This window comes from Podarcis tiliguerta, assembly GCF_965153285.1.
Source record: "Podarcis tiliguerta genome assembly, chromosome: 6".
Classification (NCBI taxonomy): domain Eukaryota; kingdom Metazoa; phylum Chordata; class Lepidosauria; order Squamata; family Lacertidae; genus Podarcis; species Podarcis tiliguerta.
Window position 1 is genome coordinate 56,165,244 of NC_139539.1, and position 15,840 is coordinate 56,181,083.

Sequence of the window (15,840 nt, forward strand, 5' to 3'; positions counted from 1 at the left end):
CCAAACCAGAGCTAAGAACTAGAACAACACAGAGAGCTATTATGCAGTGCAACTCCTTCAGGTGCTACAAAGCATTCTTTTGAAATATTATCCAGTTGTTTCAGATGTTCCTTTTTCTGAATGGAAATAGTGGAAGGTTTTTTTTCTAAATGCAACTAAACTCTTCATTCAGTACCTCACCTTCGTTTTATTTTCCTCCTCCCCTCTGGTGGTTGTTTCTAGGTTGGTGTACAGGTCAGCTATGAAGACCTGTGCAATGGGGAGCAGTGGAATGTCTGCAAGGCCTATGCAACTTTTGTGGCACAAGGCAAGCCGTCTGCTAAGGTAGGCACAGAGAGTTAAAATCTTCAGTTTAGGCATTTGGAAAAAAATAGCATTGCTGCTCCATCCCTTCAACCCCCTTTCCCCCTTGTGATTTGCTTTCTAGAGACCACCCTGTGCATTTAGAGAATGTATAAAGACTTGCTGATTGCTTTAGCTATGTTATCATGGTCCTTAACAACTATTTATAAAAATTGTGTGTGTGTGTGTGTGTGTGTGTGTGTGTTTATACAGTATGTTGCTGGTGCAGCTCTGCTGAGGTCTAATTTGTACTGTTGAGACTAGGAGAAAAATAAAGATATTTTAATTCAATCATTAGCTGGTCTAGAGTTCTGCAATACAGTGGTATCTCTGGTTGCGAACGGGATCCATTCCGGAGCCCCGTTTGCAACATGAGCAGAACGCAACCCGCGTCTGAGCAGATCGTGATTCGCCGCTTCTGCGCGTGACGTCATTCTGAGTGTCTGCGCATGCGCAAGCGGCGAAACCCGGAAGTAACCCGTTTCGTTACTTCCGGGTCGCCGTGGGACACAACCTGAAAAGACGTAACCTGAATCGAACGTAACGAGGTATGACTGTACACAAATGGGGGATAGCATTGCGTGGTTTTTAATACAAATTGGGGCACACAGATATAAATACAGATTGCTTTCATGGTGACTTGTACTCCTCCTTCCGGCAATTCCTGCAGCCAAGCTGGTGCCAAACATATTGCTCTGCTTTCCCTTGGACCACATCAGTGAGGCCAAGGGGAGGGTCTTGTCCTCTGGGCAGCCCAGGACCTCCATACATACTGCTCAGGCTTGCACCCTGGAGAGGTAACTTTGGTGCTACTAATGCAGTAGTTTGACTTCACCCTTGGAGGCGCACTCCATTGCCAACAACGACGACGTGATTGGCTTTGTGGCATACAGAACTTTGGCTGATTGTGCAGTGGATGAAAGTTATATGAAGCTTGCAGTTCCTTCCCCCCTTCAAGGATTGAATGTGCTGGACTTCTGTGAAAGCACACCCAGGACCATGGTGTAAATCTGGGGCTGGAAACCTCAGGCCCCTCTGTTTGACCTTTGGGACTCTCCTCAGACTGCACACCTCACTGAATCTGCCCCGCATTCTCCTTGAGTGCTTTTGCCTGGTCAGAATGTGGAGAATGCCTCTTGCTTGCCTCTATCGATTAAAATAGAACGCTTGTTGCATGCCTGTAATGTAGCCTACTGTACAAAGGTGTTTGAAAAACAAGGCCATGACGCCATTTGTTGTGAAGTGCAAGGCCTTCCTTGATATGCGCACACACTCCCGTCAAAGTGAACAACACATTTATTCTTTTACGCTAGAACTATGCAGACTACAGAGAATATCAGCATCAAAATAGGTAAAATGTGGCTTGGTAATGCTTTGGGCAATCATGGGTATGTCCTGAACTTTTTCGTTCAGCAAGTTTCCAAAGCTAGTAGAACTCCCTCCAAAGTCATTTGTGTATTGCCCCATCTCTACAGGCTTTTAAAGGGGCCGATGAAAACTCACTTGTTCCAGTTCCCCTTTCCTTAAAAGGATTTAGAGTGCTGCTTTTCCAGAAACTGTTTAAAGGTTGTTTTATTGAATTATAATGGTGTGATGGTGGCCTGTGAATTGTTTTCGAGTGACTGTTGTTGTAAATTGGGGCTGTCATTGACATACTGTATTATTATTATTTTATGGTGGTTTTATGTCAACCGCATTGTGAGGTCTGTGACCGAAGAGGCCGCTGAAAAACACTTCCTTAGCTTTTAGATTTAAAATAAATGGCAGGTCATTGCTGAACTACTTTCTCAGAATGCGGAAAATCTCAGGTCAGGATGCTTAACGCCGGCAAAGGCTCTCTACTGAAAGGTACATTTTATGCTGTTTTTCCTTAATACACTTAGATCAAGTTAAAGCCCCTGGTTCCTCAAACCGAAGAGGAGAAGATTGAGTACAGCGTTGCAGCTGAACGCCGCCGCATGCGACTGGCCCACACAGAGACCATCAAAGACCTTGTTACTAACAGCCCTGTCCAGTCCGGTACAGAAATCCCCAGGCTCCTTTCAGGTACTTTTTGCTGACGGGCAGCACTTGTCTAGTACATCAATCCTGCCACAGGGTTGGAAACAACAAAGTGTGCTCACAGGCAGGAAAAGGGAACCATCAGCAACTAACATTGAGAGTTGAAGCTAGCCCTGTATCTGGAAAGCGTGGAAGACCTATAATTGTGGGGTGGCCACCACAGAATATAGAAGCAGCATGTACCTTTGAACACATGTTTGCATAGCCAGCTACAGCTTATACATGGATTTCTTTTTCAAATTACAGTGTTTACATGATGTGCATATCCCACAGCGATATTTATGTAAGGTATTCTCACGCATAGAAGAGAGAAGGTGATTGGGTTTTGCTAAAGATGTAATCTTCAGCGGCAGTCAGCCTTGCTTTCTGTGTTGTCCTTGCATTTAGAGCAGCAGCTGTATTTCCTAGTGGATAGGGATACTTGGAGGTTTTGCCATAAGAGATCCTCATGGGTCGCATAGTGGAAGAAGCTACTGAGAACACATCGCTAGCCTGTTGTTAAATCCCTAAGGGGTCACAATTGCTGCAGAGAAGGTGCTCAGCTGCAGGCTTGAAGCCCATATGCTGTCCATGCCATGCTGTTTAAGGAGGCACAACAGTGGTGTCAGTGGTTGTCAGTTAGGGGCTTCAACTTTCATGGGTCCTTGCTTTTATTTATTGCTTGCATTTATATCCCACCTTTTTCTCCAAGGAGCTCAAGTGGCTCTCCCTCATCCCAATTAATCCCTACAACAACCCTGTGAATTAGGTTAGGCAGAGATGCAGTGAGCTTCATGGCCAAATGGGGATTTGAACCCTGGTCTCCCAGTTTCCAACACTCTTAACCACTGTATTACACTGGCTGCCACTTGCTTCCTAGCTCCTGGTATCTGCATTCCTACCAGTTTATTCATTTAGAGACATCCCAGTTTATCACAAATGCTGACTATCCATGGCTTCCTGGGGTTGCATGCTGTAAACAGGAACCATTGTGTCCTCCCTGTGCCAGATAATTCTGCAGCAGTCCCTGCCCACTTCCCTGCCAGACTGTGGCTCCCAGCAAATTGGAAAGGGTGTGGGGATTCAACCCTGAGAAGATTGTTCCTCTCCAGACACCTCTCTGATAAAATTGTGTCCTTTTTTTTCTTACCAGAGTTTGAGAACAGAGAGTGTGGCATGATGGTACCTGCAGAAAAGACCAGAGTGGAAAGTGTGGAACTCATCCTGCCCCCACATGCCAACCACCAGGGGAACACGTTTGGAGGACAGATCATGGCCTGGATGGAAAATGTGGCCACAATAGCGGCAAGGTGGTCTACTTGGTTTGGGGGGAAGAACTAGGCAGGGTGGAGCTACTTGGCTGTTTAGGTTTGGACCCTGCAACTCCTGCTTCGTGCATGGTTAGGACTGGCCTCCATATGAAGAGATGAGTGTGTCACTATGACGTCTACTCTTTTCATTGGAGTACTTCTGTTCCATCATCTGCTAATAACAGAGGTGTTATTACTTCCACAGTTGTAAAACTGTCCTTCAGGAATCACTGAAAGCATTGCTCTCTAACACCGATTTAGTTACCTACTTGCCAAAATTTAGCAATGTTTCTTGATGACCATAGGAAGCTGCCTTATGCAGTCAGACCATTGGTCCAACTCTACCCCAATATTGTCACTACACTGACTGGCAGCAGCTCCCCAAGGTTTCAGAATGGGCATTTCCCAGTCTTACCTGGCAATGCAGGGGTTGTACATGAGACCTTCTGGATCCAGACAATTGCTCTGCACCTGAGCTCCAGCCCTTGCCCATTGGCAAAGGTTTAGCTCCTTTCCGTAGAACTTGACTAGGCCTGCGCAGCACCATAACACACATTATAGTCAGTTATAGCAACATCCTGGTTTCAAAGGGTATGGACGAGGCATCCTAATGGTTTAGACATCCTGGGTGGTATTTAACTAAGTTTTACTGAGAGAAGACCCGTTGACATTAATGAACCTAACTTAGTCATGTTCATTCATTTTAGCAGGTCTGTTCTGCGTAAAACGTAGCAGAATGCCATCCCATATCTTTCTCTGGTACTGCAGAAGCAAAGCAGGACTTATTTTCACCGCTGTCCCACAAGACGGAGATTCCTCATTGAAACAAGTTCCACTGGTTCAGATAGGCTAGAAGAAAACAGTCCCCCTCAAGCAGTGCTGGATTAAACCCTGTGGAGACTCCTAGGCAGCTGAAATCTTGGGGTCCCTTGCAAATTATCTTCTAAAACTAAGAAAGCCTGATTGTAATGTTCATTCAAGATCAAATCAATATTATTGTGATCCATTTTTAGTGGGACCCCTAAAAGTGTGGTGTGGGCTTGACCTTTGCTGGATAGCCTAGGTCTGACTCTCGCTGTGTCATGGTAAAAATGTGTTGTTTTGTGAAGGGGGAACTGATAATATCTCTTGTGTGAGAGTACAGCTTACCCATTATTAGTTGGAAGTAGTATTTGGATATTTTGTCCTGCAGAAGAATACTGGTTTCGATTTTTCAGTGCTCATAATATACTCTCTCTTCCCTAGCCGATTGTGCCACGCTCACCCCACCCTGAAGACGATCGAAATGTTCCATTTCAGGGGACCATCTCAGGTTGGGGACCGCCTCCTGTTCAAGGCCATTGTCAACAATGCATTCAAGAACAGGTATTGCCTTTCAGAAAACTTACAGTACTTCACTTGTATAAATTAGACCATTTTATGATCTACCAGAACAAATGCAAAGTCATTGAACAGGAAGATGACAGATTGAAGCTTTTGGTGTTTTATTTTCTTTTACTCCCCCCCCCCCCATGTAGCACATAAGAGATTTCACCAATGAGATCTAAAAGTTGTCAGTTACTGACATCATCCGAATGAATCCAAAGCTTAACTCGTCTGTGAATAAATAAAAACAGCACTTGGGGGGGGGGACTGCCTATTTAAAATCAATTTGGATAAATTCACAAGTCCAAAAGAAGTGAAGTTAACAAAAAGGCCCTTTAAATAAAAAATGGAATCTGTTCCTACTTGTCACAGTTTACATATACTTTGATGTTCCAGCTAAAAAATAAATGTCTTGTTCTTAATTTCAGCATGGAGGTTGGGGTGTGTGTAGAGGCTTATCGACATGAAATGGAAGTCAGCCGAAGACACATCAACAGTGCCTTCATGACCTTTGTGGTCTTGAATGATGAGGGTCAGCCACGCACACTTCCAATGCTGAAACCAGAGCCTGGGGTAAGAAGCAGCAATGGCTTTGAGAGTGATGGATTGTGGTCTTGAATCAAATTTGGTAACCCTGCATGAACTCACTCAGCTGCACACTGTAGCATGTTAGCCATGCAAAACCAGCTTTCTCCTTTCTCCTTGTGTCAGCTTAGAAGTAAGAAGAAATCTCTTAAGGAAGGTGTGCAATAGCATGAGGACCACCATTTATTATTAATATTATTTATATAGCGCCATTCAAGGCCAGATGGTTGATGGTCACAAGTCAATTGGACACCCGCAAAATGGTTGCTGCCTTTATACATGGGGGCGGGGAGCATATCATTCCTTCTTTAGCTTATGTTCAGGCATTAGTACCACTGCTTGTGTAGTCAAAATGACACATCTCACACAGAAGAGGGAAATACTGAGAGGGAACCCCAAGGTTTGCAAAATATATATATAAAGGCAACTTTTTTAGAATACACCAGGGTGCAGGGAAGAGACCCTTAAAAAGTCTAATTAACTGACTGGAGCATTCTGTGCTGCAACTTTTTTTGCAGATACCAGTTCACGGTGTTGATACTATTTGTCCGTGGATCCAGCCTTTGTGATGGTCTTTGCTGGTCCATAATTTTTTACTGCAGGAAAAGCAGGGCAACCTAAATTCCTTTGAGTTAAACTCTTAACATCTGGCCCATCTATTTAGTTTAAAGCCTTGCTTTGTTTGTTCCTATGCATGCTTCATATGTCTTCCAAATGTCATCCATCCATTTTATTTCCCTTTAACAGGATGGAGAAAGACGATTCAAAGAAGCTAGCGCTAGGAAAAAAATCAGACTGGACAGGTAAGTGAAAAAGTATTATTCTGGCAACTTCCTTGCATCGCTCTCTCCCTAACTAGGACCATATGTGATTCCTCCTCCCGCTTTGTACATTCCTGCAGTAGAATTGTATTCATATGTTGTAGACTGAAACAATTACGTATAAGCAGGTCTTCCTGCACATGGGGCCCCTGGATTTGATCCACAGGTAGAGTTTCTGCTATTCTCTGTGGCTCAGCAAAGTGCCCATGGTGGCGTTCTTGAAAACAGCAGAGGCAGTAGCTACCAAATGGGGATTATTTTGAGGGGAAGGAGGTAGGAGTGAGGGCGAGGTGTTTCTTGTGAATTTATCCAAATTGACTTTAAATAGGCCATTTCCAAAAAACATGTGCTGTTTTTATTTATTCACAAAAGAGTTAAGCTCTGTCTTTTGACTCATTCTGATGATGTCAGTAACTGACAACTTTTAGATCTCAATGGCGAAATCTCTTATGTGCATTCAGAACAGCATGCCTGGGTTTCTCCCCTATTTCCTTCCTAGGAAGGGACACATACTTTGCGCATGCTCAGACACACACTTGTTTTTTTGTAATTATTTCGCATTCTAAGGTTGAACTTTGGTCTTGCAAATGGGCTGACATTAAACCTTTGGAATAGGAGGATGGTGGGTTGAACAGCACTGCCTGGCTGGAATGCAGTCATGACATAAATGGAAATCAGGCAAGGCACACGGACTCCATTTCTTCAGCGCTGGAGTTTTTTATGGGCACTGCTGGTTTGATCGCAAGCCTGTTTCCACAATGAAGGAGGATACAAATTAGCTTTTAAATTTTTTTTTTGCAAGTGTTAAGATCCTTCGGAATCTGTATTCTGTGCTGATTACTAAATTTGATGCAAAATATGTTTGCTGAAAATGCAGGGAAGGAAAGGCAACAGCAAGAAATTCACTGGCTATATCCGGCCCACTGTGTTCTGGTAGCAAAATTTGTCAGAAAGCTAAAAGCTTGATAGAAACAAAAGTGTAAGTTTTTGTGGAAGAAAGGGAAAGCTGGAAAAAGTGACCAGCAAAGCTCAGAGAAATCTTTTCCCCCCATCCTCAGTCTGTTCCTTTCTTCTACAGCCAGTCCTATTTATAAAATAAACCCTCGTCCAGCTCTGTGTTTTCATTCTGATTCTAGTTTTGCCTTGCGGTGACATCAGAGCCCCTTCCAGTTTGCCTCCTGTTATGTCACTAAAACCTCATAGCGTATTTATAGCCTTGTTCTTTGGTTGTCTCTAATTCATAATTTATTGCAGAACACAGACTGAGACCGCATGCATTATCCTTAAGGCCACAGTTCTCGGAGCATTAATGCCAGATCAATGCGTTCTCTTGAGAGCAGCGAAAGAAGGCAGGGAAGAAGAAGGCAGGCTGCCAGAGCATCATGAGCAGTGCTTAGAATGCTCTGACTTGGGGGTTTGTGGCACCTTCCTTGCTCAGGAGTCCCCTCTTTTCTGGCATCTCGCTGGCTTGCCCATTTGTCTCTGTCATTCTCCTGTGCCTGCTAGTGAACCGCAGCTACAGCATCCTATCAGGAGAGCGTAGCAGGCAGAGCAGTCAAATAATCTACAGGGTAACTTTATTTATCCTAATCATTGGGGGGATATACAAAATGCTTGGCTGAGCAGCAGTGTCGTTTACTGCAAAGCCTACTTAGAATGAAATACACTTCTGTGGTGGGGAGAAGAGTCAGTTCAGGATAACCTCAGGTTTAAATATGCCACAACTTCACGAGGTAACTGGTGAGTAGCTATGGTCTCTGGTGTCTGCCTGTCTCGCTTTGTTTCTCTGGCCCATCTTTTTTAGGACCCGGCTTATTTCTGTGAATGCAAGTTGTTTTAAATTGTTTTTACCATTTTACTTTAACCTGCCCTGGGACTTTTGGGTGTAGGACAGGTCACAATTTTTCACAAGAGTAACCTTTACTCTTCTAAAGCTTTTCTAAAATCTTTATTAGGGGAATTTTTTTAAAAAAGCTAATAAAACTTTCTGCGTATGCATACTTGAGATGCTCAACTCAAAGATGCATTGTACATTGAAAAAAAAAAAACCCTTAATTTGAAAACAATATTAAAATAAAGTTTGTGTTGCCCTCCACCCTTGTGTGAAAAAATCCCCCACAAGTCAAGGAACTAAGAACTAATTTTTCATGGGGGGCGCTCTAGCTTAATAGTAAAGAATCTATTTTACATGCAGAAGGTACCACATTCAGTTCTGCAGCTTCTTTGTGCTGGGAAGGGTTCCCTGCCTAAAATCCTGGATGACTTGCTGCCATTTGGTATAAACAATACTGAGCTGGATAGACCATTGGTCTGACTCTCTCTAAGGCAGCTTCCTATGTTTCTGTGTACTGGTGTAGAGAATGAGGCCTGTGGCTTCTGCATCCTTGCTGGCAGCTTAGCTCTCAATATCCTGCCACACAGAACTCTCCTGCAATCTGTTCTTTGACCTAAAATTCATTCTAGACAGAGCACATACATAGAGACCACAGAAGCCCCACACCTCACCTCAGACCTGCCTGTCGCCTGCTAGTAGAGGTTCAGAAGTGCATGTATAATCCTCGCCATCAAGGCAATGACCAGGTTGTCACTTTGAGAGCCTCCTTGTGTCGTCTGTGGTGGATACAGAGAAAGTGGAATAAGTCCTGGTTTCTGTTATGGGGCTGCTTCATGTCTGATATTTCTTTAACCCACAGAGAGCCTTCTTCTGGGGAAAGCAGTTGTAGTACACTTGAAAACCACACGGGGGCCTGTTTTGCTGTGATTACAATATATTTGGAAGCCACAGAAGCTCAATAAGGCACTTGTGCAACTTTCACCCTCCCAGGAGTGTAAGCGCATATATGCCTCCCTTCCACTGCCACCTTACCCTGGTCGGGGCTTACCATAACACTATCTTGCCACTGGTGGGTTGTTAAGCAAAGTTTTGGCCCACACCAATGCATGACAGCCTGGCCACCTAGCTATGGTGTCTGAGTGGAAGGGAAGGTGCTTCAGCATAAAGCACATTCGGGAGAAATAGTCTCTGCCACTACAAACAGCTTTTAGATTGTGCTTCCATTACTCTTAAAACATCTGCTCTATTTGCACGTCTACGAAAGTGAGAGACTGCAAACATACTTCAGCTTGGAGGTGCCATTTCCCTCTCCTTTCAGTACTGCTGCAAGAGGATTAGGTTGGTGAATGCTGAATTGAGGTGCCCTCAGTCAGGGAGGAGAACCTGTGGCCCTCCAAATGCTGCTGGACTACAACTCCCATCATCCCTGCTGGTTGGCCCCACTGACTGGGGTGAGGGGAACTGGAGTCCAACAGCATACAGAGAGCCACAGGTTCCCCATCCTGTCTCTAAGCGATTTAAAAGGGGTTGTTTAGATTTGTGTCCCAAGATCATGATTTTACTTCATCTTGTGTTAGGGCTGGTCTTGCAAGTTGCAAATCCAGGGAATTTATTAATAATATTTATTTATTTTTAAACTCCTAAACATACAAACAGAGCATTATTTGATATGAAACAGAGAACAGAGTGTAACTGAAGGCTTGCAATCTAAATAGTAATGTCTCTAACTTACTATATCTGACCAAATGTTCTGTTTATGATGCTGGGGCTTCATGGGCGCCTTTTAATATGGGGGAGAAAGGAATATGAGCAAATTCCTTTTCTTGAGAACTGATGTGCAAGTGTGCATTTTGTGTATGTACCTGAATCTCCTTGTTTCACAAAACCTGTGGACTTTGTTCTGTCTGATCTCCTCTTCCTAAGAAGTTTAAAATGTCTCTAAGTCATATGGCTTGCCAAGGCGAGACCTCTTATTATTGGGTACTTTGGACCACTTTACCATGGCTCTGTCACCCTGAAGGTCACAGATCAGTTGTTATCAGTCAGATCTCTCCTCCTTCTCATTTCCTTATCTTAGGTCCTGATAATGAGATTGTATGGGAGTGATACAGTTGAGCAAAGAACAAGAGCATCTTGTGACTGTCAGTGCCCTGCTGTTAGCACTAAGCAATTTTTCTGTCACTTGAGTCCAAGGCTACTGCTGGTTCTATAGCAGAAATGCACTCTACCAAGCTGAGTCACGCACACCATACGAACCAGTTTCCATTTCCTCAAGCCCCTACATTAAATCCCATTACATTTCACCTGTGTGCAGCAAATCCTCTCTGAAAATAGACCCAAATTTAATAGCAGCGTCTAAATTTGAGAGATGCTGTATCCTGTGCAAGGTTTTATTTTAGTGCAATTAGGTGGTACTTCTGACTTTAACCCTGCAACTAGGGAAAAGGAATCTAGGGCACTCTGTGTTGGGGGATGCGGCAGGAAGTTGCATAAGTAGTTATTCGCAAGTGGGCCTCTTGATCCACATATGAAAGAAGTCAATAGATGTGATTGTGGTGTGTTAGAGCGAACCTGGATGTGATTTTCTCCAGGTGTTTGCCTGCCTTCACTCCCTAGCACCAGCAAAAGGCCAGAATGAACCAAGACAGATTTTGCCAAAAATGATTGCAAGCAAAGGAATTCACTTAACTGAAAAACAAACCCAAAACTATACCTTGAATACACAAGAGATAAAAGGTATCCCACAAACTAGCACAGTGTTCCCTAATACATCTATAATCTCATGCTTGCTCTCAGCTGGGGAGTATTTACCAGTCTTTGATTTGTTCCCTTTTGACGTGTCTGAGAATAATTAGAAAAAGGATTCTTGCTGCAGCAAGAATGCTATTTGCCCAGTGATGGAAGCAAGAAGAACTACTAACAAAAGAAGAGTGGCAGATGAAACTGATGGACTATGCCGAGTTGGCAAAATTAATTGGGAAAATTTGGAACTAGCAAGACCAGACTTTCCTGAAAGATTGGAAGAAATTTATGATATATTTGAAAGACAGTTGTAATCAATTGACATCGCTTGTAGGGTTGCAAGAAATTTTGTAAGGAGAACTATATGAATTATTGCAAAAAAGGACTAAGGAATTTATTTAGGATTTGGATTTTATAGCAATAACTATTAAAATAAAATGCAAAATCAGAAAGAAAGTTAGAAAACCATTAGTTGAGGTTGACGGAAGTCCTAGGCTGTGATAGCCAAAGGTTTGTTATATTGTAGAAGATGGGATGTTATGTTTGGAAAACATGTGCAAAAACCAATAAAAATTTTGTGTGTGTGTGTGTATGTAGAGAGAGAGAGAGAGAGAGAGAGAGAGAGAGAGAGAATAATTAGAAAAGGGAAGGTTTCTGAAGAGGAAGACCTCCCCCCCTTGATTGGCTGTTTGTGACCACCCACTTTCTACTCAAACCTTCATCCCGGCTATCTCAGTTTTGCTTTACTTTCTTTAACAGCCACCAGCCCATTTGGGAATAATACTCTGTGTACAAAAAGAGAGAGATGTTGACACCACTATCTTGTGTAACTAGCTTGCTCCAGAGTGCCTTGATTAAACTGGCATTCAGGTATTCTCCTCCTCATATGATGAGAAAAGTGGGGGTGAACTCCTCTGTGTGTCCCTGTGCCTGCCCTTGCTGTCCTCCAGTTGCAGGAACTTGCTGCACCTGTGGAGGCTTCCTGTGCAATTTAGAGTCCTGATCTTGCAGGGAGGCACTGTGAGTGCAACAGGCTCCTGCTGCAGTCAGTTTGCTCTCCCAGTGTGCAGAGAAAATTGGGCATGCAGCGCTTTGTGGGCCAGCCACCCTTCCTGCTCTTCCTCATGTGATTCTAATCACACGTGAAAATTGAAGGCCCAGATCTGGTAACATGCCAGTCTGATCTGGCTAAAAATGAATGACTCCTGCCTCTGTACCCTATGCAGATTTCCCCAAGAGTATTTAACCTTAATCATTTCTATGATTCTGTGATGACCATATAGCTATCTTGCCCACTGAGTCTCTGTTGAACCAAAAGATTTATTCTCCCTTCCTCTGCACATACCTGGATTCAGTCTTGTGGCTAATTTAAAAGCTATGCTTAAAAACAAGACAATGTAAAAACAAGACAACCTATTTCTTTTAGATAATATCTTTGGAAGGTCACGTTCAAAGCATACTTGCCATTTCCTTTCTAGTGCCAATTTTATGAGGAGCGTTTTTTAATTACCTTTTGTTGACAGTCAACATTCAGTGTAACCGATGCATTCTTTTCCTTTCTGCAGAAAATACGTCTTTTCCTGCAAGCATACAGAAGTACCTTTGTCTGTGCCTTGGGATCAAAGCAATAAGGTAAAATAAACATGGAGGTTGCTTGGTGCCCCACAAGTTGCTAACATCTGCATCTCAGGGGGCCTTTAGACTCCTCCAAAGCAGGAGGGCCACATTCCCCGTGGAGCAGCCTTCCAGGGACCACATGCCAGTGGTGGGTGGTGCCTAAAGCAGAAGTGCACAGAGCACAAATGTGGATTTTACCTTTTAGCCTCATGGGGGCAGCTCCCCGCCACTGATCAAGTAAAACAATAGAAATACTTAACTGACCAATCACATCGGTTATGCCCCCCCAACAAAAGTCCTGCCCTCCCCTAACAAAAATCCTTAGTTATCAGAAAGTTCATTTGATGGGAGGAGAGTGGACAATAACCCCTTCCCCCATCAGTTGATCTGCACAAATCAGCTTGGGGTGTGTGTTGTGAGTCCCATCTGTGTACAAGTGTGGGTGTGCCAATGGGAGGTGCCCATTTTTGGACATACTCGTCATCTGCATACTTCCTTGAGAAGGTTGACCAAGGGGAACTGTTGCCCCCAGGTCCCAAAAACTTAACCGTACCTGCCATGGAACTTGTTTGTGCCTCAGATGTCTTAAGGAATAAGGGCTCTCTTGTGGGATGGAACTAGAAATGCTACTCATGAGCAAAGATAAAGTTAGAAAGCTTTGTGTGTTGGTTTAGAACGGTAGGAGAGCCCTGCTGGATCAAGCCAGTAGCCCATCTAGTTCAGCATCCTGTGGCTAACCAGGTGTTTTGGGGAAGCCCAAAAGCAGGATGTGAGTGCAGTAGCATCATCCTCACTTGTGATTCATCGGAAACGGCATTCAGGGTCATACTGCCTCTGATCTTGGAGGTAACATAGCCCTCGCAACTAGTAGCCATTTTCTCCAGGAAGGAGACTCATGCTGTTGTCTCAGAACGCAAGCTGGCCTCCAGGTAGCTTCTATATTGGCTTTTCAGCCAGACGTGACATTTTGCCTGTACCTTGGGAAATTAGATATTTAGAAGCGGACATGTGTCTGTTGCTATGCAATCAAGACAAAACCCACTGAAACATTGGCTGGTGATTAAAGTTAGAGCATTTGATTTGTTAAACCCATGTTTACTTTTTGTTTGCTTAAAATATTTACTTATACCTCCTTCAGTCTGACAGCAGGTCTCTTAGGCAGCTGATGCAAGAGAAAAGTAAAACAGAATAAACGCAAGAAAATATCATCACATTCCATGTAAACACTCTTTCTCTCCCCTGCAAAGACTTTCATAAACTTCTTAATGCCTTCAGAAGGCTATTTTGGGCCTTGCTGGGAAGGAATTCCATACCACTGATGGTAGGCCTTCAGCTTATTGCCCTCCTAGCTTGCTTCCAAAGGTGGTGGCACTCAAAGCAGAGCTTCTGGTGATGATTGAAAATCTGCCGAGGTGTTTAAGGAGACGGACTATTATTTAGAATGTCCTTATCCCAAGTCACTTCAAGATGACTGCTCAAAACAAATTATGATAAATGCTCAACCAAGTTTGGGGGATGGTTAGGCAAAGTCAGCTATTTATTCAGTTCCGTATTCATTCTTATTTGTTTGTGAGGACATTACAAGACATTACATTATTTTTCCATCACTAGCCTTGTCTCAAAAACAGTCCCAACAGGTTTGTTGTGCAAGACTGCCAAATAAGCTTTAAAAGTTAAAACCAGCAGTGAATTAGGCCTGGAAACCAACTAGGAGCCAGTGAATAAGTTTAAGAACAGTGGAGAGAGTTGCTAAGATGTATTTCGTTATCAAAATGTGAACAATATTTGGCACCTCTAGAATTCCCCCATTCCTCAAGAAAGAAATACACATGATGGAAAGTAAATCAGACTTTCTTGCCTTAATATATTGTGCAGGTTAAGGGATGGGAAAGAGGAGGACCATTTACAATCTTCTTGTAGAAGGAAGCTTTGTTTGAAATTGTGAATATTTGAACAGGAACTTGGTAATACTAGATGGTATAAAGGAGGTTCCACGAAGTATAGGGGCCATTTGTCAGGGTGGATGGGGGAGAAATTGGAAATGGAAGAGGAAGATGTATTTATTTTTGCAAGCTTTATTATTGCAGAGTCCTCACTAACTCCTAGCACTCGGCTCCCTGCAACTTCTAAAGAAATTATATAAAGTCTGGCTAATTCTGCTAAAAATTTCCAAGACTTCAGAATTGTGAAATCTCTGGGATCAAAACTATTTCATGGAACTCAATGTCAGAAAGAGCATATAAGGCAAAGTTTTAAAGTGGAATGAAATGCCCATCACTGTCTTTCATTTCTAGAGCAAGCGGCATGTACTAGGACCCTCAATACTTTACAATAATAGAGAGAAGTTCACAGCAGTCTCTACACACAAGTGTGTAATTTAATAAAGATAAGAGGAACAGTGAGAGGAAGAAATGGGAAAAGGTTATGCTGGTGCTGGACACATTACAATTAGTAGCTCTTTTTGATGGGCTATTTTCTTGTGTTTTTTTTAAAAATGCAGGTTTACCTGAGTTACAACAATGTTACTGCACTGAAGACATTAGTAGCAAAGGCCAACTGGGTGCTTACCTCCGAAAGAGACAAGGTAGCTGACCCCATCCTCAAGCAACTGTTCAATCTCAAATGCAAAACATGTAGTCAAGTATCCAAGCATCTCATCCCAGTTTATCTTTGTTGTGGGAGGAATCATGGTTTTCAGACTGCAAGCACTATTATTTTTGTTCTCGTGAAGTGTGCATACAATGAAACTTGTTGGCCTACATTTGCATTGAACTGGAATGTAGATATTTTTTGTTGGAGGTGCCATTTTTGTGGTTTTAATCACCTCTGCCTTCGCTCTCTAAGGTCAAGATGTACACACTGGAAGAGGACAAATTCCTCTCTATCCGAATAGAGATGACCATCTGCATTGATGCAATGCAGGCCTTTCTGCTGCTCTCAGACCTGCGACACAGGCACGAATGGGACAATCATTATGCGTAAGTACTTTGGTGGTTAACAATTGCTTTTTAGTTAGTGATGGTGTCCCGAATTCCCATTCTCATAGTTTAAGAGATCTTTTTGCTCACGTAGTTAAAAACAAACAAGCCCAGAAGCTGAGATTCTTGGAACAGTAGATTCTGTGCCCAATGCACATTCTTTTCTGTGCTCATGTAGAATCTCGGCATAACTCAGATTTAAGGTT

The 15,840-nt window shown here is 43.1% G+C and overlaps 1 protein-coding gene across 2 annotated transcripts in view; it reads left to right on the top strand.

Annotated features, from left to right (window-relative positions):
• The window catches only part of ACOT11 (acyl-CoA thioesterase 11), a 65,104-nt gene that overhangs the window by 45,927 nt on the left and 3,337 nt on the right, over positions 1-15,840 (top strand). For both annotated transcript variants that reach the window (XM_083448082.1, XM_083448083.1), the window contains 9 exons: positions 223-324; positions 2,226-2,388; positions 3,536-3,692; positions 4,938-5,057; positions 5,486-5,630; positions 6,390-6,445; positions 12,605-12,671; positions 15,157-15,240; positions 15,501-15,634. In XM_083448082.1, coding sequence (XP_083304208.1) covers positions 223-324; positions 2,226-2,388; positions 3,536-3,692; positions 4,938-5,057; positions 5,486-5,630; positions 6,390-6,445; positions 12,605-12,671; positions 15,157-15,240; positions 15,501-15,634 — 1,028 coding nt within the window. The remainder of the gene's footprint in view (positions 1-222; positions 325-2,225; positions 2,389-3,535; positions 3,693-4,937; positions 5,058-5,485; positions 5,631-6,389; positions 6,446-12,604; positions 12,672-15,156; positions 15,241-15,500; positions 15,635-15,840) is intronic.